This window comes from Perca flavescens, chromosome 5 (assembly GCF_004354835.1).
Source record: "Perca flavescens isolate YP-PL-M2 chromosome 5, PFLA_1.0, whole genome shotgun sequence".
In the NCBI taxonomy this organism is placed as follows: Eukaryota; Metazoa; Chordata; class Actinopteri; order Perciformes; family Percidae; genus Perca; species Perca flavescens.
The window spans coordinates 37,639,270-37,662,890 of NC_041335.1; the positions used below are offsets into that span (position 1 = coordinate 37,639,270).

Genomic DNA, 23,621 nt, shown 5'->3' on the forward strand with positions numbered 1-23,621 from the left:
TAATCAGCCAAAGTCCACATATTTATGCAGGTGATCGCATTTTTCTCAAATACGCCGCACTTTCGCTGCATAAATTGCCGATTTCCGCCCAATATATGCGGGGTTTGCATGATTTCATAATCCCCGCATTTTCGTTGCAAGAAAGTCCCATAATATATCTTAGCATAAAGTTGAAAAATGTCGCGTTTACTTCACACAAGAGCAGCCATTTTCCCCTTTTGCCATGGGAACGTTATGAAGTGACGTAATTAGGCGAAATGAACATCATCGAAAAGCAGGGTGTTGAGGGGAATCACTTTTTTTTGTCTTTTTCATCAAACTGCAGTTTTTGCAATTTCATCGCATAAAATTGCATAAATATCCCGCATATTCCATCAGCATTTTTTAAGAAAACGTGCCGCATAATCAAGGATTTTTGCCCGCAATCAATCACAAAAAAACGCATTTTGGAAGGACTGATAGAGACGGAGTGCATTTAAGTCCTGCCCCAACCAGAGGGGAAAACAGCTCTCCTCTCTCCACTGACTTTGAAATGCATTAAGTTCTCCTCCTTGTCAATTCCATCTACTAGGAAACAGAGAAATGCCTAAAAGCTGCTGTGTGGTGGGATGCACTAGCAACAGGGTAAAGAACCAGGACTTAAGTTAAGATTTTGAACGAGGAACCAGCAGGGATGACGCGATGCGCTCTGTCTCTACGGTGCTCCTAATCAACCCACCTCAATGACAGCATAGCCCTTGATGGGCCTGGCCACGACTGCATTGCTCTCCAGCGAGGTGACCGTGTGCATAGAGCCTCCATCTGACGCCGACGGTGTTTCCGCGCTGTCGAGAGGCTCGCCTAAGCTGCCGAGACTCCCCAGGCTTCCTGTACTACACAAGGAGGTGTCTAGACTCTCCTGACTAGAAACAGTCTGAGGGTCTTGGGGGCCCTGCTGAGGGTATGTAACGGCAGAAGCTGCAGCAGCTGCGGCGGTGGCGAGAGGGGGAACAGCTGATGGCTCCTGGTCAACGGAGAGCTCGCTGGCAGTGCGGGACACTCCCTGAGAGGAGCTGCAGATCGAAGTCTGGCTGGTAGAAGCCGAAGCGCTCACGCTCATAGCCGGAGTCACGCTGCTGGAGCTGTCGGGACTCTCGGGACCTCCGCTGTTAGGGAACGGGCGCTCCGGTTCAGGGCCCGCTTTGCCATCCTGAGGGCTAGAAACTTTGGGCTTCTTAGGGTCCTCTTCCTGCAGCGGGATGAAGACCTCGTCTTTGAAGAGCCCTCCGTGTGCGTTGCAAGCCCTGCGGATAGCGTTTCGGACCACGGCCTCCTCCAGGTGCGTGGGGATACCCGAGAGCACCAGCAGGCGGCTGTGGGCCGTGGGGCCCACGAGCGCCTGGCAGGCATCCGTCACCGCGTCGCTGGTCACGCTTAAGCCCTGCGGGTCCTTGTTGGTGAGATGTCGTAGTATCATGAGGAGCGTGAGGCCGCGGTGGAACCACAGCATGTCCTCGGGTTTACTCGCCGCCATGTTCAGCAGGGCGCTGTCGCTCTCCGAGAGGCGCGCGCCTCCGCTTCCCCGCTTCCCGGAGACTGCCGCCGCCGCCACCGCGGCGGCTCTCTCGCGCTTCATCTTGACCTTCTTGCGCTTGGACAGCAGGCTGGGGCTCTGCGGCGTCTGGCCCGGGGACGACGACGAAGACGAGGACGAGTCGCTGAGGTTCGGGGCGCTGGTGGAGGACAGGGCGCCCACCGAAGAGCCGCCGACGTTGAGAGGAAGAGTAACCTCTGCCACGGCGAGACACACCTCCATCAGAGCGTGGAAGTAGGTGGAGAAGCGGCTCTGATCCGTCCCCAGAGCCAACGCCACGCCTCCAGAGGATGACCCGCCTGCTCCCGCCCCTCCAGCCGTCCACCCCTGAGTCTCGCGGTCGTAGAGCTTGCGGAGCTCCGTCTGCAGGGCCATGAGCACGGCCAGGCACGGGTTGAGCAGCAGAGCGATGGAGCTGGAGAGGCCGGCGGGGCTCTTGCGCTGCTCCAGGTGGTGGATCTTTCGCAGAAGCTCAGCCAGCAAGTGGAAGATGAGTTCTTTTATGGAGGGAGCCAGATCAGTAGTCCAAAGCAAACCACCTAAAGCAATAAGAACAATGGCGTAAAACAACAAAAAAAAAAAAAAAACATTGAAAGTTGTTGAGATCTACATTTCTGTTTGGTAAGATTTATGCGGCAAGCTTTCAAAGTTCTTCTATAATTTATGGAGCTAGTAGTGAAGAATAATTGATAATGAATACGCGGGTTTAACTAGCTCACAGACTTTGAACATTTTATAAGTAGTTCTTTTCGAGTGGAGGGCAGTTTTAAAAAAAATCAAGCAAAGACTCAAAATACGACATCGAAAGAGGTGATCTATAACATATGTCTATGTTCTTACTTCTGTGTTTTGGAACTCAGAAAATACATCAAAATAGTTGGCGGTTAATTTAATAGTTGACGACTAATCGATTCATCTCTGCAGCTCAAAGTTTAAGTTTATTTCAGTTATATAGCACTTTAAAAGCAAACAAGTTTGCAGCAAAGTGCTTCACAGAGAAAAATACAAACATATTTAAGTAGAAACAAGTTGAGACACAAATTGAAACCCATGAAATCAGAAAAACAGAAGAAAATTATAATGAATACATAAATAAATAAAAAGCCAACAAACGACTAAAACTACTTTTGAACGTACAAAACGTTCCACCAAAACAAGTTCCTTCCAGAGACTATATTGCAGCAGCTAGTCCAGTGTGCGGAGGTCTGGCAATGGGAGACTACAAACAATTACATATTAAATGAGGCCTATTAAAGTGTTGTTGTAAGTGTGGGTTAACCTACCCAGGAGTTCCACCACCTGCAGCAGCACAGACGAGGGCACCGTGTCCAGCTCGTCCTCCGATCGCTCGCCGCTCTCTCCCAGCTTCCACGTCAGCAGCTGTTCAGCGAACGCCATGGCCAGAGGAAACTCCAACGGCAAGGAGTGCAGCACCAGCACAGCACCGGGAGGGGGTGACACCCCTGAAAACAACACAATGGGATGTTTAATTACATTGTATCCTGTAACACAGGCGTGTCAGACTAAAAGACTCTGACACACCAACCCGACAGCCGACCGTCAGGATTTAAGGTCGGACTGATCAGTCTCCCCGAGTTGGTCAAAAAAGTGCCTCGACTTGAGCGTACGTTCTGCGCCCTCCGATCTCGCCAGACTGTCCAACGGCCGATTATCGGGTTGGCGTGCCATAAAAAAAAAGCGAGGTCGAAAAAGGCGGTAAAAAAACGTGGCAAAAACGTTGCGCCATAGGTAACAGCAAAAGTGACAGGAACTTCAGAAAAAGCGACAAAACATTGAAAAAGCTACAAAAACTAGGCGGGACAAAATTTATTGGGAAACTAAATAGATGTTTGGCCGCATCAAAATCTGCGAGGGGCCCGATTTGGCCTGCGGGCCTCGAGTTTGACACACGTGCTGTAACAGATTCTTTTTATTTTTTTTTCTTACAAACAGTTAGGGATGCAACGATACGCTCATGGATTTTTATTTTTTTTTTTAAGGAATGAGCTGCAGACAAATGATGAAAAAAAAAATAATTTATTTAGGAAGAGATGTGTCCTCTTATAAAAAAATCTGACAGAAATTGTATTTTCAAATCATAAAATAAATTGTAATTTGATTTTTAAAACAAATCCTACATCAAAATAACTAAATAAATAGAAAGAAATATCTTCAAATAAATACACAAAGACTCTTCAAGTTCCGGCTTGTCCATACTGTCTATGGGCTTGTCTGCATTGGCCATGACGCTAGCTAGCGAGAGGCTGGGCTAAAGCGTGCCGTTTATGTTGTTGTACAGCACGCAGTCGATTTCATTGGTTTAGGTTACAGTGACGGTTTAGGTTTTAGGTTTAGAGATCTGTACAGTGATTGACATATTGACATGACCAATGAAAACTTTAGAATCAGCTGCAGGGCGGGATTTGCGCTGAACGCGGAGACTTCCGCCACTTAATATGTTCGCGTGGACACACGATGTTTCGCTCTCAAAAGATTGCATTCGGCCATTCGGTGCACATGTGCACCGTACCAAAAGCCCTGTACCGAAACGGTCCGGTACGAATACACGTACCGTAACACCGCTAATCGTTACATCCCTAAAGTTGAAGCCGCCTGTATGAATTCATCTAACTTAATATTAGTCAAAATAATACATAATTACTGCCTTTTTAACTCAAGAAAACTAAATGATGTTTATTTAACATGAATTCCAAAAATAAGTGTAAAACTAGAGGTAATAAGTTGGTGTAAGTGGTGTTAGTACATGGTAGTGAAAAGAAGCGTTAAACGTCAAAAAATGCCCCAACAACATTGAAAAGGAGGACGACAGAGCATGGCTGGATGGAAGACAATCACGAGGGTTAAGGAGTTGAATACTCACCGAGTTTGATGTGCACCTTATCAGTGGGGATGATAACAGAGGGGTATTGGTTGGTGGTGGGAGGGGGAGTAAGGCCTGTGTTGGTAGGTGAGGCGTCCAGTGGATAGCACACAGCCTCCATCAGATTCAGCTGGCCGTTTCTACGCACTTTGTGACCCAGGCCGTACACCATGACTCGAGCCCAGGGGGCCTTGTAAAGGCTGGAGCTAATGGAGCGGAAAATACGGGAGAGAATTTCAATAATTTAACGGGAAACGAATGGGAAGGAATCTGAGTTCATCACAAATTGCTGAAGTTGAACAATTAGGAGGAACTCACTCTTTGCGGCAGCCCAGCTGGCTCTCCTTGCAGGAGACGATCACAAATGCAGCGCCGGGAAAGCTGACATCCATGCTGACCTTTGACTCCGTCACAGGAAACTCTTCCGATGTAAACTGCTCGGGTGCATTCTGTCAAAGGGAACAGAAATATAAGAGACGCTGGGTGAGCATTAGGGCTGAGTATCATCGCCAATCATTTCCCAAATCGATTTGATTCCGATTCACAAGGTCCCAATTCCATTACAGTTTTGATTCAATGTCACTTAGGTTAGGGAACTGGGGCAGTGGTGGCCTAAAGGTTAGAGAAGAGAGCTTGTTGTTGCCAGGTTGTTGGGTCAATCCCCAGACCGACAGGATAAAATCTGGGTGGGGAAAGTGAAAGCGCAGCGCTTGTCCCTCCCTCATCACCACTACTGAGGTGCCCTTGAGCAAGACCCTTAACCCCAACCGCTCCAGTGGAGCTGCTCAGTGGCCAGCAGATCAGACTGTGGTTGTACCGGGCAGCTTCCAGGTATGAATGTGCAACTGTGTGAATGTGACCAGGTCATCGTTGCAAATAAGAAGTTGTTCTCAATCAACTTACCTGGATATATAAAGGTTAAAAATAAAAATAAAAAAAGGGAAATTACAGTTACAATAACAATTGAACTTTGATATAAAAGATTCTTGGAAAACTTGCTGTAAAATGTACAAAAACCTCAAATATTTTTTATAACGCACCAAGGTAATGTAAAGTTTTGAAGTATTTACTGCCAAAATGTTTGTTTAAAGTACTTTTTACTTAACAGCACTAACATTATATTAACTTATTTAACATATTAAAAGATCTATTTCAGGATTTTTTTGTTAATCATCAGATGACAAAAACAAAGATCGATTTTAATGGGAGAATCGATTATTTGAACTCTGTGTTCAAATAATTGATTCTCCCATTAAAATTGTTTATTAAAAGGAAGCCCTGACTGGCTGACCTGTAGGAAGCAGCAGATCTGCTTTGTGAGCTCCAGCAGGCTTTCCTCTCCTTGATGCAAGGCACGGGTGATGGCCACGGTGAGCCACTCCTGGATGGGCTGAGCGTTGCCCTGGTAGAACAGTTCTGAGGGGGAGCAGCTTTGGCCCTGGAGGTTGTGAAGCATCGACTGGGCCAGAAGGATAGAGCTGGAACTAATAGTCCCATCTGCAGGAAGAACAACATCACAGCAATCAGCACAGAGACACACACGACCATTAACATCACACTGAGTACATTTACATGCACACCATTGTTCTGAATATGACAATATTCTGAATTTGATCCAGGTCATGCACACAGCATAATCTGTTTGGGTATTCAGAATAAGGCCTTTTTCTGAATATAGCATTTTCAGATCAAGACGTGTGTGATATGTCTGTATTATTCAGGTTTTAGAAGCATTCTTTGGACATGTATACAGCGCATTCAGAACCTGCGTCTCAATCACTGGTTTTACTAGACTGGGTAAACTCAGCCCAATCTGCCGGTGATTTGATTTCTCCCTTCAGCTCAGGCTGGAAACCTGTACGTTTATCTATCCTGCTTCCGTTACAAATCTGCGGGAACCAATCACAAACTGGCTTATCCACCTGGCGCGCTATTGGCGGGTTTAACACCATGACGAAAGAGAAGCAACGGCAAGCTAGTCTGGCCATCACCAGACCAAGCTCAATGCTACAAACCAACCAGTTTGTTGAAGCGTTTCCTGTCTGGAGTTTTCGCGTCGCTCTGCTAAGTACGTCATGTGGATCATTGCTCTGATTGGTTGAAGGACTATCCAATTGCGTATGGAGTCATTTGAACTATGCCCGTTGATCACGCCTCGTGCATTAGGAAAATACATAGATCACACTCCCCACACTAATGTTCGATCTTAAAAGATTGAGCTTGGTCTGGCAATAGCCAGACTATGTTTTTACTGCAGTTCGTGACAGTTTACAGCCTCTCGCCTGTTTACGGCAAGAGGCCATTGCTAAGGTTACTGTACATAACAAAACCGGAACAATATGTGCGTGCAAATAATAGGGCTGTCCTCGACTAAAGAAATTCTTAGTCGACTAACACTTATAGGATTTTGTCGACTAATCGATTAGTTGATTTAATTGACAGAGCTGTGCGCTTTGAGAGGTGGTTAAGACTAGAAAATCACAATATAAATGTTAATTAACCATCTGTAAAACTGAGTTTCTCCACAATTAATCCTGCAAAAGCACCATTTTAAATCTTGTGTTTACCATAAATGTGTTCAGAAGTTTCTTGGAAATGAGTAATTAAGCATGAATAAGCATAAAAAATGACTAATCGACTAAAGAAATCTTAGTCGGCTAAGACCAAAACGACCGATTAGTCGACTAATCGACTAAGAGGTGGCAGCCCTAGTAAATAGAGTCACTGAGCGATCCAGTTGTTCACGAGAAAGATTAATACTCACCAGGGAGAGGTGGAGCCAGCAGCTGATTGGACAGCAGCTGCAGGTGCTCTAGGGTGATGTCACGGATAGCAGGTATGTGGAAGAGGCGAGTGAAGGTGTGGGGACTCTTCGGGGCAAAGATGTTGAGCAGGGCCATACGACAGTATAACCGAGCCAGCGCACTCTCGCAGCGAAGCAGTTCCCTTAAAGCAAAGCAGGTAAAAACAGATTTCATACATTTGGAGCGCTGGTGCAGAATGCATTTACATTATGCTTATCCCCGTTAGTTTTACACGCTACCTGTGAATCTGAATGTTGCTGCTGTCGAGTGAGACTAAGCCGTTAGCCGCAGTCCGTCGAGATCCAGCAGGCGGACGCTCCAGCATCTCAATAGGATACCAATACCTCACCAGCACCCCCTCACTGCGCAGGTAGGTCTCCACCTGCACTAGCTCATTCACCTGCAAAAGTTCAAGTTAACAAAAAGACACATATAGAATATTTGAGTTTTTATGTGGAGAAAATGGATCAGCGCTCCAGGAGCACTGTAGCCCTTAACTTTAAGATTTTAGTGGCACAGGCAGAACAATTAGGGGTGCACACTTTAAGAAGGTCAAATGTGTGGGAATGTCTCCCATCTAGCGTTGAGATCATATATCGTAATAAACTCTCTCGCGCCACGCAGTTCAAAGTAGGTAGTACAGCAACGGTAGCCTTCGCGCTTAAAAAAGCCGCTCTCTTGCTCTTTTTAATCTTTTTCTGGGAGAAAAAGAAGAAGAAGAAGACTACTGTTCCTGAAATTTGGATTTTGAATACGTGTGGTCCTCCATGTTTACTTCTTCAAACTTGCCGGGGACCGGGAAGCTACGATATCCGTTAGCAGCATTAGCAGCTCCTGTGAGTTTATCATGGGACAGAGAAAACGCGAAAGGTGGAGCAGTTTGTCCTGTATGTCCCTTACCAGCTAACGTATTTCTAGATGGAGCATGAATATGGAGCGTCTACCCCAGTTCATGTGAACGCGAATGTAACATTTGAAGCCAAAAGGAACACTTGGAATTGATGGTGGAGGTAAATATTCATTAAAAAAGGACAAGTTGGTGAACGGGCAACACAGATTGTGATAATGAACAACTAAACACGTTACACACTGGACCTTTAAAATCGACCTGCAACGCAATTTTTCACATTTCATTTTTATTGAATCCACATTTGTCATCAACTTTGTAGGTCGCACATGTGTCTCAAAGAATGGTGGCGACCATTTGGACGCATTGTGGAGCCCTGTGGACGGCACGCCAGAAATCTCACTGTCTGCAGGCAGAGCACCAGGTTATTTCCTGAACATTCATAGATTTTCTACAGTTCTAGCGATCACGGAAGGGGGGTTGTTGTCAGGCTATGGAAAAGGTTATTTCAGTGGTTCCCAAAACCTTTTCTTCAGTTTTTCTTTCTTTTGTCGATCAAAGTATTTTCATGACCTCATGTATCTATTGTCGAGGTATGTCTGTCCTTTTTGTCCCAAAATGATTATTTGAACTGATATGTGACCAGCCTGCTGGAAGTTTCTTTGTTCGAAGGAAACTGGTGTTTTGTTAATGTTACAAATGTGACTTATAACTAAGGGCTCTACCGATTCAAAATCGATTCACATTTAAAAAATGTTTTTTTTAAATTGCATGTCTACTGCAATCACATGGGAAAAGTAACTACATTTACATAATGTCAATCTTTCTTTTTTGAATCGAGAATCGTTTTTTAATCAAAAATCGAATCTTGAGCCTAAAAATCCATATTGTATCGTGACATGTATCTGAAAACTCCTACTGTAAATTGTACATGCAAGAAGCAAACCCTCAAACAGTTTCCTAGGTGAAAACGTAACTACTTCCGGGACACAAACTCCCCAGCTTGAAAGCCCTGTGTGTGTCATGTGATGCCCTTATACATCCCCTTTAAAAAGGCATATATTAAAAAGGTAAATGCAGGATATTGTTCATGGATTTCAAGTCTCTCAAACAAAGATTAATTTAAATTTGAGAATCGATTATTTTCCACCTCTTTTATAAATACATGTCCAAACATGGCTCAAATACTTAAGAATCAAGTATTTGTACTTACAGAGTCCACATCCAGCACCACGCCGTGCAAACCAAAGGTCTTTAACATGCCCCGGATAGCAAACTTGGGCAGGGCTGTCCCTCCTGTGGTGCTGTTGGTGTTGTTGCTGTCCGGAGAGCGGATGACTACAGTCAAGCCTGTGTTGAGTGAGAAAGACGAGTTTGATGTGTCAAATACAGTGCTTACTTGAAATGAACCCTGAAATGATCTAATTTAAAAGTGTGTAGGGATAGGGATGTAGGTGAATGGTACCTTTGCGAACTTTGTCAATAGTGAACTTGTTGGCCTCCTCCTTAATATCCTCGATGGTAGGGAGGTACAGGTCACGAGGAATGCCGCCATTCTCTTCATACAGGAACTCCACTGTCTGTCTTGCTATGTCCACCATGCCTGTTGTCAGCAAAATAAACAAACAAACAAACACACTCAAAGTTGTCCTTGTTTAATTTATATTAACCACATTTGTGCAGAAAATCTGCTCCATCCCACACTGGTCCAACAGCGGAGCAACTTCTCTGAGAGCATGGGCGATTTTAGACCCTTTTTAGGGGGGCAAATCAATTTTAGTGCTTCAAGTTAGGCCGGCTACACACTGGCTGCGTGGCGTCACGTGTCAGTTTATATTTCGGCTCCCACGTTAACAGGTTAGAGCTTACACACTACCTGCGTGACACGCACGTCTCAGGCGTGCAAAACGCGTACATGCTAGAAATAGGACCGATGCCTATTTTTCACGCGAGCGTGTAAGAAGCGTTTATAGGCAAAATAGAATAGGAAAAGATGTTTATATGTCATTTTGAAACAAATACATATTAATAAAAGACATGTTGATTTTTGAAAGTCTCGAGGTTTTGATATAAATGCCAATATATAAATGTAATTTAAAAAAAATATTAATTTTCTAATATTGCACCTGTCAATACAGAAGGAAATGTTCTGGAGCCTATTTTGTCGTCAATACTGCCGACGTTGTCTTTGCTGTAATCAGATATGTATATATTTATGTTTATGGGAAACATCCATGTGTACAGACAAGGCTAGCAGCAGCAGCGCCGCGTCAGACACCTTTCTGGTGTGCAAAGACAGAAAAATCCACACCGCCGCCACGCAGATGACACACAACAGAAATGCCACACTCACGCCACGCAGCCAGTGTGTAGCCGGCCTTAGAGTTTGCGAACTTGTCTGTTAGTACAAACAATTACTGGTTCAAAGAGCTTGAAACAGGTTTAATATCCTGTGTGGCTGTCGCCGATGCTATGCACCTGTAACCCAGTCAAGGAAAGGGTCAACAGGAACGTAGTGTTGGCCAATCAGAGGAGGTTGTGCCAGACTCCCGCCTTTGTCTGAGTCTCTATCTGATCTGTCAGAGGGAGAGCAGGAGACGGTTGAGAAGTTTAACGTTGGTAGTCCCCCAGAGAAGAAGTTGGTCATTTCATGGTGCAGATTAGAACCCAAATTGAAACGTAAGCAACTAAAATGGCTGAATGTTAGAACATTGTGTCAAATTGGTCGTTATTACTGTGACTTATAAACTGTCAGGTTTAGTGTCAATAGTGTCAAAAAACGTTAGCCGACGTTCAGTAGCTCAGAGATTATCGGCTAATGAAATTACCGATTTAGCAAGGGCAATGTATCCGTGTCACTCTCTCATTAGGGGCTGAGCCCCCCTAAAAGTCTGATCTTAGAATCACAAAAACATAGCTTTTACTAACATTTAAATACTATTTAAGTAGACCATTTTTATTCCCAACTTATATATACATTCTTTCCTAGTATTATTTCCTCTTGTATTTTATTTTTTTGAATAGTTGTTCTTGTATTCCATCCTATTTTTCATTGCTTGTATATTCTGAATGTGTGCTGTGTGTCTGATCTTTTGCTGCAGTAGCTTCTGCTGACGTTTCCCAATTTGGGATCAATAAAGTCTATCTTATCTATTCTATAATTCAAAGCATACCTTAACATTCACACCAAATATGCTTACGCTAAGTTATGTTTGGAGGATTTTCTTTCGTCTTTTACCTAGCTGCAGAGCTCCTTTGATTTGGTCAAGGCCAGATTTCCTTTCAGCCTCGTTACGGAAGCGCCTACGAATGGTAGGGAACACTTTGGTCTCCCAGGCCTTCACCAGCAAGGCATAGTGGTCCTCCTAGGGTCAGACACACATATCAAAAACAATGAAGAGTACAAACTTAAAATGCATTTGGAAGTCGACATTAACAGATGAGAAGTGTGGAGAAGTGGAGGCCGCCAACTCACTCTTGGGACATCATCATCATCCTCATCGTCACTCTCGTCGTCTGCGATAGGAGGAGGGTGCGGGTCCGGCCCAGAGGTGACCAGGTTCTCATAGCTCAGCTCAAATTTGTAATTGCACGACAGGTCGCTGTTGTACTCTGTAGCAACGGGAAAGGACCAACAGAAACAGAAAACGCTGGTTTAACAAATGATACACAACATTGTATCAGTATGGTGCACTCCCTATATCTATATATTTGGATGATATTTATGGCAAATTAAAGAGTTAAAAAGGAAGTACTTTTATGAGGACAAGCGTTCATTAACACTAGATAAGGCGTTCAGGGGATTTGCCGCAGGGTTGTGTGGCGGTGTGGGAGTATCGCTTAAAGCGCCCATATTATGCTCATTTTCAGGTAAATAATTGTGTTTTGAGGTTGTAACAGAATAGATTTACATGGTTTAATAAAAAAAAAAAAACACCATATTTTAGATGTACTGCACATTTCTGCAGCTCCTCTTTTCACCCTGTGTTCAGGTCTCTGTTTTAGTTACAGAGTGAGACCTCTCACTTCTGTAACATCTTTGTTGTCAGTCGCACATGCTCAGTAGCTAGGTAAGGACTACATGAGCTAGCTAGCAGTTTCTCCAACTTCAGCCTGTACGAGGCAGGATTAGCCGGGAGACTTCTTCTAAAAGAGGGCGCACTTCACACTTAGTGTGGAATACCTGCAGAACAGGGACATGGAAGGAGTTCTTTTGGAGATGATGGGGAACAAGTGTGTGTTGTAGCAGTGCTTTGCCATTAAGAACGAGCTAACATGCTAGCCCTGGCATGCTATAGTTTAGCCCCCTCGTTTCGGCTTGTGACGTAGAAAGCCGTGCATATTTTGACCAGCTCACCCGGAGACTGAAGGCAGGACACATTCAGAAACCGTAACTCTCTCTCAAAACACCATGGATGGATTGTTTCCCAGTTTGTATGCGTGTGGAAGCACCAGAGACACAAAATCCGCCCCATCCCACCGCCATAACACACTAACCCAATTCAAAATGAATGGGAAGACTTGCGTTTTTGCAGGACCGCCTGACTGCCTGACGACCGCCTGAGTGTATGTGAAAGCAGCCTAAGGCTAAAATGAAGATAATAAACATACGTTGTTGGGCAACTGCCACGGCTGCAATCCGACAAGGGGGTCCATGTGAGCCAGAGTCCGAGGTAACGCTTGCACCTGCATCATTATCGCTGTCTGAGGCCATAGCAAAGGGCAGTGCTTCAAAATTAGCACTTATTTCTTCTGCAAGATCTACACATAAGTCAGCCGCATTTCTGTGTGCTTGGCCTTCTGCGTAAGCAAACGGCCGGCTTCCAAAGTTGGCACGGATCTTTGAGTTCTAAAAAACAAATGGAAAGAAAAACAGAAGATTAACTTCATCAATCCTGAGGGGAAATTATACAGTTTAATACATAATAAGTATCAGTGATGAACCAGTATAGCTTGGAGGGTCATTTTTTCATTTTTCAACCTGGACCTCCTATGCATTGATGTCTAAGTGACTAATCTGAACAAGTCTTTGAAATTGATCCAGTCTTGAGTGTGAACGTTGTAACCGACAGCCGTGACCTGGGCTGTAATATAAACCTACAGGACAGATGTTCAGCGTCAGTCAGCATCCACTTGAAGTTCTGTTTTTGCAGCCGACAGACTCAGATTATTATTCTAAGTGTGTGTCAACATTATGGAAAGGATCCCTACAGATATAGACTTTTTAGTTAAAGAGGAAGATCCTTTTAGTTTAACATGAACCAGCCCCGAAATCACCATCACCAAACTCCACCAGACTCCATGTAAATAATCAGGACTTTTAGCGTGTATAGAGCCAGCATATCTCCACCAGACTCCATGTAAATAATCAGGACTATTAGCGTGTATAGAGCCAGCATATCTCCACCAGACTCCATGTAAATAATCAGGACTTTTAGCGTGTATAGAGCCAGCATATTTCCACATGTAAATGGGTGAATTAAGGGTTTATTTCAACCAAACCAGAGTGGGGATTGTTGGAACAGTGGAAAGATGAACCAAGACGGCTTTTGGTAGTTTTATTTAGTTTCTGTCCACTTTGAATGAAGTGTGTTTTACGATGATAAAAGTCCTGATTATTTACATGGAGTTTGGTGGAGTTTGGGGATGGTGATTTCGGGGCTGTTTCATGTTAAACTAAAAGGATCTTACTCTTTAACTAAAAGGTCTATCTCTGTAGGGATCCTTTCATAATGTTGTCACACACTTAGCATAATAATCTGAGTCTGTCCGCGGCAACAACAGAACTTTTAGTGGACGGCGTGCAATTGCCCTTTAACTTATGATACATATTAGTTATTGTTCTCTAACAGTCACTTAGCATCAAAATAATGGGAAAATATGGCCCATGTTTAAAAAAAAACAAAAAACAAAAAAAGAAACAAGAAAGTTAGCCTTTAACAACAGTTTAAATATAAAGCTTTTAAGGTCACTTTAGTCGACAGAAACCCACCTTTTTTTGAATGTGAACCAGAGGCCACATTCCTCCAGCTACATCCTCCAGGATGGGGCCCAGCCGCTGGCCACAGTAGGTAAAGTAGACCCTGCCTTTAGGGGCCTGACCAGGGGGTGGAGGAGTGCCCTCCGAACGCTCCCAGCCGATACCAGCCACGTCGCCTGTGTTTACACAAACGCAGGGTCACATTCTCAGTTACGACCCAATGCTAAGAGGTAATGACATATTTTAAAACATGATAAAACTAGATGCAGTTTGAGTTAAGGAAGCAAGATCTGCTTGCAAAATAGCTTTTTTTTTTATTGAAAGAGCAGCCAGATAAGATAAGATACAATGCTTTAAAGGAGTTGAAAATACAATGTATGCTGAAATTGATAACATACATTGCTGTATGTATTTCTAAGTTGACTAAAATCAAAGAAATGAGGCAGTAGACCGTGTATGAAGAGAGAGATAATTTGTCTCCTGTCTCACCAGGAAGTAGAGCCACATCCAGCCTGACACTCTTCCACTGCAGCAGACTGGAGCCATTATAATGCACTGCCCTACCATTACTGGCACACACAGACAGACAGAGATGGAAGAACACAAAAGAGAAGGGTAGCAGTCAGCACTCAAGTCAGAGACAGAGCAGTGGGGAAAGGATCTCAGAGTTAATATGCAGGCAAACGTACTTATGAAACAGACAAGTGCCAACAGGGTTGGTCCACGCTCCGTCTCTCTTCTCCGCCTCGGTGGCAAAACCAAAGGACACAATCGGGCCACTGTCCTCCTCAGAGTCTCCATAGGAGACAATTTCTATCTCCCAGTAAAAAGATGGGGCCTGTAGGGACAAAGAGAAGTAATCAAAATCAGAATAATCAGGGAAATTGTTCAGTTCCTCCCGAATTTAAAGGTAAAATAAGAAAAGAGAAAAGAGCCAATAAGTGTATAAAGTAACGTAAAGTAACATAAAAAAGTAGATGTGAAGTAAGATTAGGTTTTAAATTGATCCCCTGTGGGAAAATTACAATGTTTCAGTCTGTTGTTATAACACACTACACACAGGCCTGAAATACACATGCTACAGGTCCTATGCAGATGGAGAGGGGGCTGCTAACTCCTGGACAGGCGCACCGAGCAGTTGGGGGGGAGAGGAGGTGAACTGGCTCCTCTCCAGCTACCAGTCCACACTCTGTACTTCAAGTGGGACTTGAACCAGTGACCCTCCAGTTCCCAACCTAACTCCCTACGGACTGAGCTACTGCCACTGACATGACTTGTTCTGTGACATTTTTTGCGCATCCAGTCTCAATTACCTGCTGGAGGGCTCACCCATATGGCTGCAATGCACATGTACAAACATAACACATACATCCTTGGAATGGCTGTAACAGATAGTATATATTTATGCATGTAGCCACCTGAATTGGTACAGGACAGGTGGCGTAGATGAAGGTGCCTCTGGGCAGCCCTCCTCCAGCACTCGGATCAGCCAAGAAGGTGACCGAGGTCAGACGGGACGAGAACATGCAGGCACGGACTGGAGGGAAGACTCGAGATGGACACCAAGTGATCTCCTTGGGCTGATGAGAGAAGCACATTGAAGGGATAAGTATACAAAAACAGGGGCCGATAAATTTGACTGTGAAAATGATCAAAAACAGAGCTGCAACGATTAATCGATTAGTTGTCAACCATTACATAAATCGCAAACTATTTTGATAATCTATTAATTGTTTGACTCGTTTTTTAATCAAAAAAGTTTAACTTCTCTGATGTCAGCTTGTTAAATGTGAATATGATCTAGTTTCTTCTTTCCTCTGTGACAGTAAACTGAATATCTTTGAGTTGGGGACAAAACAAGACATTTAAGGAGGTCATCTTGGACTTTGGGAGACACAATTTTCTGACATTTGAGAGACCAAACAACTAATCCGTCAACCAAGAAACTAATCACAGATTAATAGACGATGAAAATAATCGGTTCGTTGCAGCTATAATCAAAATGTCTTTGAAGATGCATTAAGCGGTCACTCAATTAAAAAAAGTTGTATTCAACAGATTTTAAGGGGTTCACTTATCTCTTTTTCTGTCTCTGCAAACAAAATACCTTTTTCTAAAATAAATAAAAACACAAATTATATTTTCAAACTATGCTATAAATCTGGTAACTCCCACCTGGCGTCTGTCGGTCTGCAGTGGAGGAGGAGGCGGCCGAGCACAGTCCCGGTACAGCATTCTCACTCGTTCACACTGAGCCTCGACCATGCCGAGACGCTCCCCTGCACAAGATGACACAACTTTGTCGGACACACATTTCATTATACTGTAAATCAGAGCTCTTCAACAGGGGGTCCCCAGGGTTACAGCAGGAGGGGGCCACCAAATTATTGTTAATTCTTTGAAAGTTTTTAAAACGTCTTATAGGGATGCACCGAATCCAGGATTCGGCTTCAGATTCGGCTGAATTTTGGGCTTTTTGACAGGGTTCTGGTTTCTGCCGAACCTTAGAATTTTTTCCCAGTAAACTGAACCCTACGCTTGCAATCGGCGCGCTACGCTGGTTGCCGTGGTGACGGCGCCGTTGATTACGGGAAGGTGTTTACGTAGGTGGAGCGTTCAATGCAGCATGCTGTGAGAAAGTGGACATGGATCTGGTGAGCAGAAAAAGTTGTTGTTTGGCAGCACTTTCAGTCAAAAGAAGGCCATTCAAGTCCAGCTACATGTTCAATCTGTTCAATGCTGATTGGTCTGGTGGTGGCGAGGACCCTAAACTATACACAACAGCCAGAATGCAGCAACTTCAGGTACGGCAAAGGAAGAACAGTCCCTGTTGACTTCATTCATGTGTTTACTGGGTTCATGGACCGAGGATGGGAGGAGTCAGCACAATCTCAACCAGTGGGTTCGGTATTCGGCCAAACCTCAAAAATCTGGATTCGGTGCATCCCTAACGTCTTAACAAGAGTTCAACATATTATTAGCAAATAGAAATCAAAAAAACAAAAAACATTAATGATAGGCTTACTGGCCTATAGGTAAGATCACTAAGGTAGCCATCTGCAGGCACCGTTATTCCGAAGGATTCACTCTGCCACATGTTTTAACATTAAAACATGATTTAGAAAATAATGCAAACAATTACTATTTTAATAGCTTAGAATTCTATGCACTAAAAAGGTACGCATAACGTATATGCTGCCAACATGTTATTGTAGGCCCAGTTTAAAGGCCCACAGTGCAAGATTTGTACCTTAATATAACAGCTTCCAAGTCATTTCAATGGTAAACAAACTCCTAGTAGGGCGAATAAATCTCGCGAGAAAGGGGGGAGGGGATCAGGCCGTGAGTGCAGAGACAGCTCTGCATTCAACAGTAACGTTAAATACAAGTACTCCACAAAAAAACAGAAACTGCATTCTATGCCTTTAATATGCAACTTAATTTTATACAATATATGTAGTAGTGGTCAATGTTCTTGGTCTCTTAAAATTGGCCTAAAAAAGTCAAAGACCCCCTGCTGTACTGAAAGGTTTTGGGTGCTGAAATGATTTGACGTGTCAGTAGGACAGTATGTATGCTCACCAGGGCTGCACTCCTGGGCGACCAGGTTGAGAACCTCCACAGCAGCGGGACACTGCTGGATGAACTCCTCACAGAAGGAGCTATCCTCCAGGAGCTGCGCCATCACCAGGCATGCCCTGAAAAACATTCAAAACATGGTGATCTTTGTCCAATCTTTGGCGTTTGCCGTCAATCTGCCATTACATGTGTTAAATTATGACATAATCAGAGTTTTTACAGGGTTTCAGGTCCCTACATTTCCATTACAGCAGATTAAAAACAACTATTAACCGTCTTCAGATATTTTCAGGGAGACATGCTGAAGTGGTTTATACTGTAAATTATTTGACTGCACATTTACAGTAAATTACTGGACACTAGCTGCATTACTTTCACAGTAAGTTACTGTGTCATTTTAATAGTCAATTATTGTGAAATGACAGCTGTATACTGTGACCTCGCATTTTATTGTGATTTCACAGTGTGCTGCTGCAGTATTTCTCAATTTAACGATTACTTCACAGTATATGGACACAGTAGTCCATATTTTACTGTAATTTCACAATAAATGTCAATATATTACTGTAAACGCACAATAAGTGTCTATAAATTAGAGTAATTTCACAGTATGCTGCTGTATAATTACTGTACTTTTACCATCCATGAAAACAAGTTAAAACTGATTAAAACTTGAGAGGTGTCAAAAGAAAGGCTGAAGCGGAAGTGTGAATTTACATGAATGTTTACTAACCGGGTTCTGATTTCAGCCAGCAGGCGTACTGCAGCCATGACTGGGCTGGAGCCATCGCCTGTAGCTGGTAGAGAAGTGTGAATGGAGAGACTGCCCTCGTGTGGCAGAAGCATGGACTGCACTGCTTGTACCACCTTTTCTGTGATTGAGAGCTTATAGAGAGGGAGCGCCTGTTGGGGATAGGTGGGGAGTGAAAGAGATACGAATGAGACTGAAGCTTATTTTACTGGAAATAAAGAGTGTTTTGTTTGATGCTGAGAGCTATACCTCAGATCTGGGTGTGCAGAGGCGTGATATAGGTACTGTCAGGGTGTCTGAGGCTTGGCAAGCTCTCCTGTACTCGCCACAAGGGAACTTGACGGTAGCGATGCCCTCCTGCTCATTGATGGACATAACTATGCCGACGCTGCCCAGCACTCCTTTACCTACCACCTTCAGAGCAGAGGAATCACAGGACATACTGTCAACATTTAACATTTTAAAGCTTTCGAGGGAAAAAGGTGAGGACATATTAAAATGATTTCATCTAGGATGCAAAATACAGCATGAGACTATGCAAAAGTAAAGCATGTTCACCGAGGCTACTACCGCACGACTTCGGTTTAAAAATGAACATCTTTTGCTTTGTTGTTGCGTTTCCGAGCCCCTAAAACAGAGACTTTTGGAAACACTGCTACCAACATTTTGGTGTGATTTTGTAGTCTAGACTGACACAAACTGAGACCTTTGAAAACAACGACGCACATCAGTCAGTCTTATCAGTTAGGTAGCTTACAGACCTTTCAGTAACAGTTCCACCTCGTCCTCGATCCAAGATAATAAATCCCTGCTTTTATTTTTCACTGTTGTTCTTTCTCTAAAGTATTATGTGTATTTTTAATTTCTACATCCATGATTTCCAACCACAGAGTAACGTCAGACAATCTGCTTCCTGTTCACACCGGCACGCACATGCCCAGTGTGTGTGAACTGTCATGTGATATGTGATGTCAGATTTGTTAATATTGACGGAGATAAGTTCTGCAACTGGAGCTAAACCTCTTTTTTGGACAGAGATCGTTTTTTTGTCTCAAAGCTCCGCTTAAAAATGAAAACTTAGTCGTGTAGATGTAGCCTGATTCGTCTCCCTTAACTAACCTGGACCTCTGAGCCGATCTTGATAGTTTCTTTGAAGCCCCCGAGGGCACAAAGTGCAGCAACAGCTTGTCTGCCAATTGCCTGCAGCTTAGCCAGCTTCCTGCCACTGCTGCTCCCATTCTCCAGAATACTCTCAGCGTACTTCCCCAGCTGAGGGATAAACATCAGGGCCCGGGAGAGAACCTAGCAAAAACCCCAAAGGAGAAAGCAATATTAAAAAGAAGCAGTATCATATAGAATCACATCCATGTCAACAAGTTATTAGTGACCATTAATTAGTGACCATTAAAAAAGGTGCAATATGAATTCCTGCATGGTTTCAGCGCAATTTCATTTTTATCTCAAATGGTAGTCATTTCTCCTTGGTCCACTAGCTGCCTGCCCCCTGAACACACCGTGAAAAAGCCCGGTCTCGGGAGACAACACAGGGGTCGTACACGTCAAACAAACACTAGGGGCACAGGCTGTGCACCAAAATACAACAAACCACGTTCCAGCCAATCACAGACAAGGTGGTTGGGGTGGGGGTTAGCGACAGTTAGTCATGACAGTTAAGGAAACATTGGGGGAGGGGCGAGCTTGCTCTGTTTTGTTTGGTATTTACTTGGAACGTCAACAGAAGTGACGTCATGCAGGAACTCATAGCGCACCTTGAATGAGCAGAGACATTGTAATCTAGTCAAACACATAAAGGTTTTTATTTTACCTTTTCAGCAGTGCTAGTCCAGATCTGAGCGGTGTTGGACTCGGGGGCAGTGAGCAGGCTATGCAGCAGAGCAATGACCTCAGCAGCCATACTATTGGCAACATGGCCACTGATGAACGGCCTGACAGGGTCCGACCTGTTCAGACCAAATTTAGAAACGAGAAAAAAAAACACTGCCTGTTTACTGAGGACTAGAACTGAGTTTCTTTACATGCACACAATATTCCAGTTTTTGCCCTTACGCTGAAAAGAAGACAATATTCAGACTAAGCTGTTTACATGGCTAATGGAAACTAATATTCCAATAATATTCCTGTTTTTAAAGATTATTTTTTGGGCATTTTAGGCCTCCATTGACAGGACAGCTGAAGAAATGAAAGGGGGAGGGGGAGAGAGAGAGAGAGAGAGAGAGAGAGAGAGAGAGAGAGAGAGAGAGAGAGAGGGGATATCCCACACGTCTTAATCAGAAAATGATGAATTCAGAAAGTCCTTATTCAGGAAAAACAAACTGAATATGTTGTTTACACGACCTGTATGAAATTCAGAATATTCTCATATTCTGAATACTATTGGAATAATAGTGTGCAAGTAAACATACTTAATTATGAAAAAATCCTATAGACAGGAAAGAGGGAGTTGTTGTTTCTGTACCTGGCCAGATCAGCGTTCCTGTCCCTGCACACGGCGGTCTGAGCAGTTTTCTTCTTGTCACCGGTGGTGATGCCTCCAGCGGCCTCCTGAGCTACGCTCTCCACAGGCGGTCCAACACTCACTATCAGGCCAGACTGGGCCCACTTGTTGGCCTTCCTCAGGGCAGCAGATGCCTCCTCTGTGATCACTTCACAGCTGCCACTCTAGAAAGGGTTTAACATTTAAAGAGGTAAGGACGGCAGTTGGAATAAAGCTACAGAAATGTCTTTATATAGACTCGGTCGGCCTTACTGGGAACGGCCACTAAAACGTCATTTCCGTTTATGCCGTGGGGGAAAACAAACAATTTGTATTAAAAAGGTCCAATTTGTGGGAATTTCTCCCATCTAGCGTTGAGATAACATATCGCCATCAACTCCCTCGCGCCACACAGTTCAAAGTAGGTATTACAGCTACGGTAGCCTTCACGCTTCAAAAAGCCGCTCTCTTGCTCTTTTCAATCTCCTTTTTCTTTTTCTGGGCGAAGAAGAAGAAGACTCCTGTTCCTGAAATTTGGATTTTGAATACGTGTGGTCCTCCATGTTTCCTTCTTCAAACTTGCCGGGGGCCGGGAAGCTACGATACCCGTTAGCAGCATTAGCAGCAGCTGTGAATTTATCATGTGACAGAGAAAACAGTGGAGCAGCATTTCCTGTATGTCCCTTACCAGCTAACGTATTTCCAGATGGAGCATGAATATGGAGCATCTACCCCAGTTCATGCAGACGCAAATGTAACATTTCAAGCCAGTAGGAATACTTGGAGTTGATGGTGGAGGTAAATATTCATTAAAAAGGACAAGTTGGTGAACGGAGACACAGATTTTGATAATGAACAACTAAACATGCTACACACTGGACCTTTAAGTCCCTTAGCGGCGGAGAGTGAGGCAGAAAAAAAATGGCCAAGCGCATGTTTGGCCATAATGTAGCGTGCGCACAACGCGCACACACTTCTCTCATCTAAACGGACACAGCAGTTCCCATTTTTGCAAACCATACATAATTACAAGGAAAAATATTACTGAAAATGTGCTTCAGGTGTTTGGATAGATCAGGAGGCACAACAGGAGCAGGTGGTGCGTTTGGAGGCCCACGCTCCATGGCTGCAGCAATCCTCTCCAGACTTGAGGAGATGCGCCCGAGAGGCCGCAGCAACATCGCCACCCGGCCAAGACGGGCATTTGTTACTTTGCCGCATCCCGGAGAGCTCCCGCTGGCGTGCGCCAGGCAAATCCACCGTCATGATAGCAATCCGCCATGGAACAAGCGCGCCTGCTCTTAAAGGGAATGTGAGATGACGCTCTGATTGGTTTATTGCACGTTACACCCAAACCACACCTAGCTACTTCAGACCAACCCATTATAGATTTGCGTCGGGCGCAAGACTCATTAATCCCGCCGGTATCATAGCAACAGTGCCCGAAATCCGCCCACAAATCTACTTGCGTTCTGCGTTTCCTGCTTGCGTTTCAGATCGTTAAAATAGGGCAGTTATTTCTTTCGGTGACATTGTATGATTTACAATTACTCTCGAACGTATCATCTGGGTTTCCGTGTTTTGACGGAATTTAGAGTAACTAAAGGGGTCAAAGGTTTTATGACGCCACTGACGGGCAACTAAATGAAACGTTCAATGGGTTTGAACATTGTTGGAAACGTTTTGGGATAGTCTAAAGTAGACAACACAACAAAATATACAACATGGGTATAGTCGTAAAACTCTGACCTTTGTCATGTCTCTGTCCATCTTTACCACCTTCTCCATGTTCGCACCAGTGCCAAGCCGAAAGGGACGTCCCTCTGAGCTGCTGCATTTCGGAGCGGATGGAAGAATGTTTATGTCAGAGAGACCGAGACTAAGCTTGCTAATGTGAAATAAAAACAAAAAGGTATTAGGGGCGGCCTTACCTGAGAAGCGGTTGCAGAACTTCATGAGACGACTGGTCCTCTCTCTTGTGGATAAAGATTGACAGCTTTCCGTCGACCGCCTCTCCCTCCTCGCCAACATCCTCGGACTTCAGAGCTCCTTTGGAACTGGTGCGGGACAGACTAGTGTCCGGCTCAGAGGAGCTGGGGGAGAGCAGCGTCTGACACCCTGGTAAAGCGGGAATATTGTAAATATTAATAATTAGCAGGAGAAAGTAACTTATCCAGTTTATCACATTTCAATTTTTAATGAAAGAGCTTTTGTTTACAGGGGCCACCCCCTTCCACACACATTTATTAAAAGGGTAATTTTGATTTTTTTTTTCAACCTGGACCCTATTGCATTTGAAATTGGTCCAGTATTGAGTAACAGTGCTTCAACCAGCAGCTGTGAACCGGGCTATAATGTAACCCTACAGGACTAATGTTCAGCATCAGTTAGCGTCCACTAAAAGTTCCTAGTTTTTTCAGCTGACAGACTCAGATTATTATACTAAGTGTGTGACAACATTATGGAAAGGATCCCTACAGAGATAAACCTTTTAGTTAAAGAGTAAGATCATTTTAGTTTAACATGAAATAGCCCTGAAATCACCGTCACCAAACTCCACCAGACTCCATGTAAATAATCAGGACTTTTAGCGTGTATAGAGCCAGCATATCTCCACCAGACTCCATGTAAATAATCAGGACTTTTAGCGTGTATAGAGCCAGCATATCTCCACATGTAAATGGGTGAATTAAGGATTTATTTCAACCAAAC

At 44.0% G+C, this 23,621-nt stretch overlaps 1 protein-coding gene across 1 annotated transcript in view; it reads right to left on the minus strand.

Annotated features, from left to right (window-relative positions):
• The window catches only part of LOC114556385 (probable E3 ubiquitin-protein ligase HECTD4), a 106,589-nt gene that overhangs the window by 22,973 nt on the left and 59,995 nt on the right, over positions 1-23,621 (minus strand). Inside the window, 25 exon segments of the mRNA XM_028579312.1 lie at positions 719-2,112; positions 2,857-3,036; positions 4,455-4,660; positions 4,773-4,903; positions 5,746-5,951; positions 7,219-7,400; positions 7,498-7,658; positions 9,319-9,455; positions 9,571-9,708; positions 11,344-11,470; positions 11,581-11,717; positions 12,717-12,954; positions 14,098-14,261; positions 14,575-14,654; positions 14,775-14,923; positions 15,504-15,665; positions 16,261-16,364; positions 17,668-17,783; positions 18,398-18,567; positions 18,665-18,829; positions 19,535-19,717; positions 20,241-20,376; positions 20,892-21,094; positions 22,659-22,740; positions 22,841-23,027. Of these exon segments, the coding sequence (XP_028435113.1) occupies positions 719-2,112; positions 2,857-3,036; positions 4,455-4,660; positions 4,773-4,903; positions 5,746-5,951; positions 7,219-7,400; positions 7,498-7,658; positions 9,319-9,455; positions 9,571-9,708; positions 11,344-11,470; positions 11,581-11,717; positions 12,717-12,954; positions 14,098-14,261; positions 14,575-14,654; positions 14,775-14,923; positions 15,504-15,665; positions 16,261-16,364; positions 17,668-17,783; positions 18,398-18,567; positions 18,665-18,829; positions 19,535-19,717; positions 20,241-20,376; positions 20,892-21,094; positions 22,659-22,740; positions 22,841-23,027 (5,138 nt within the window).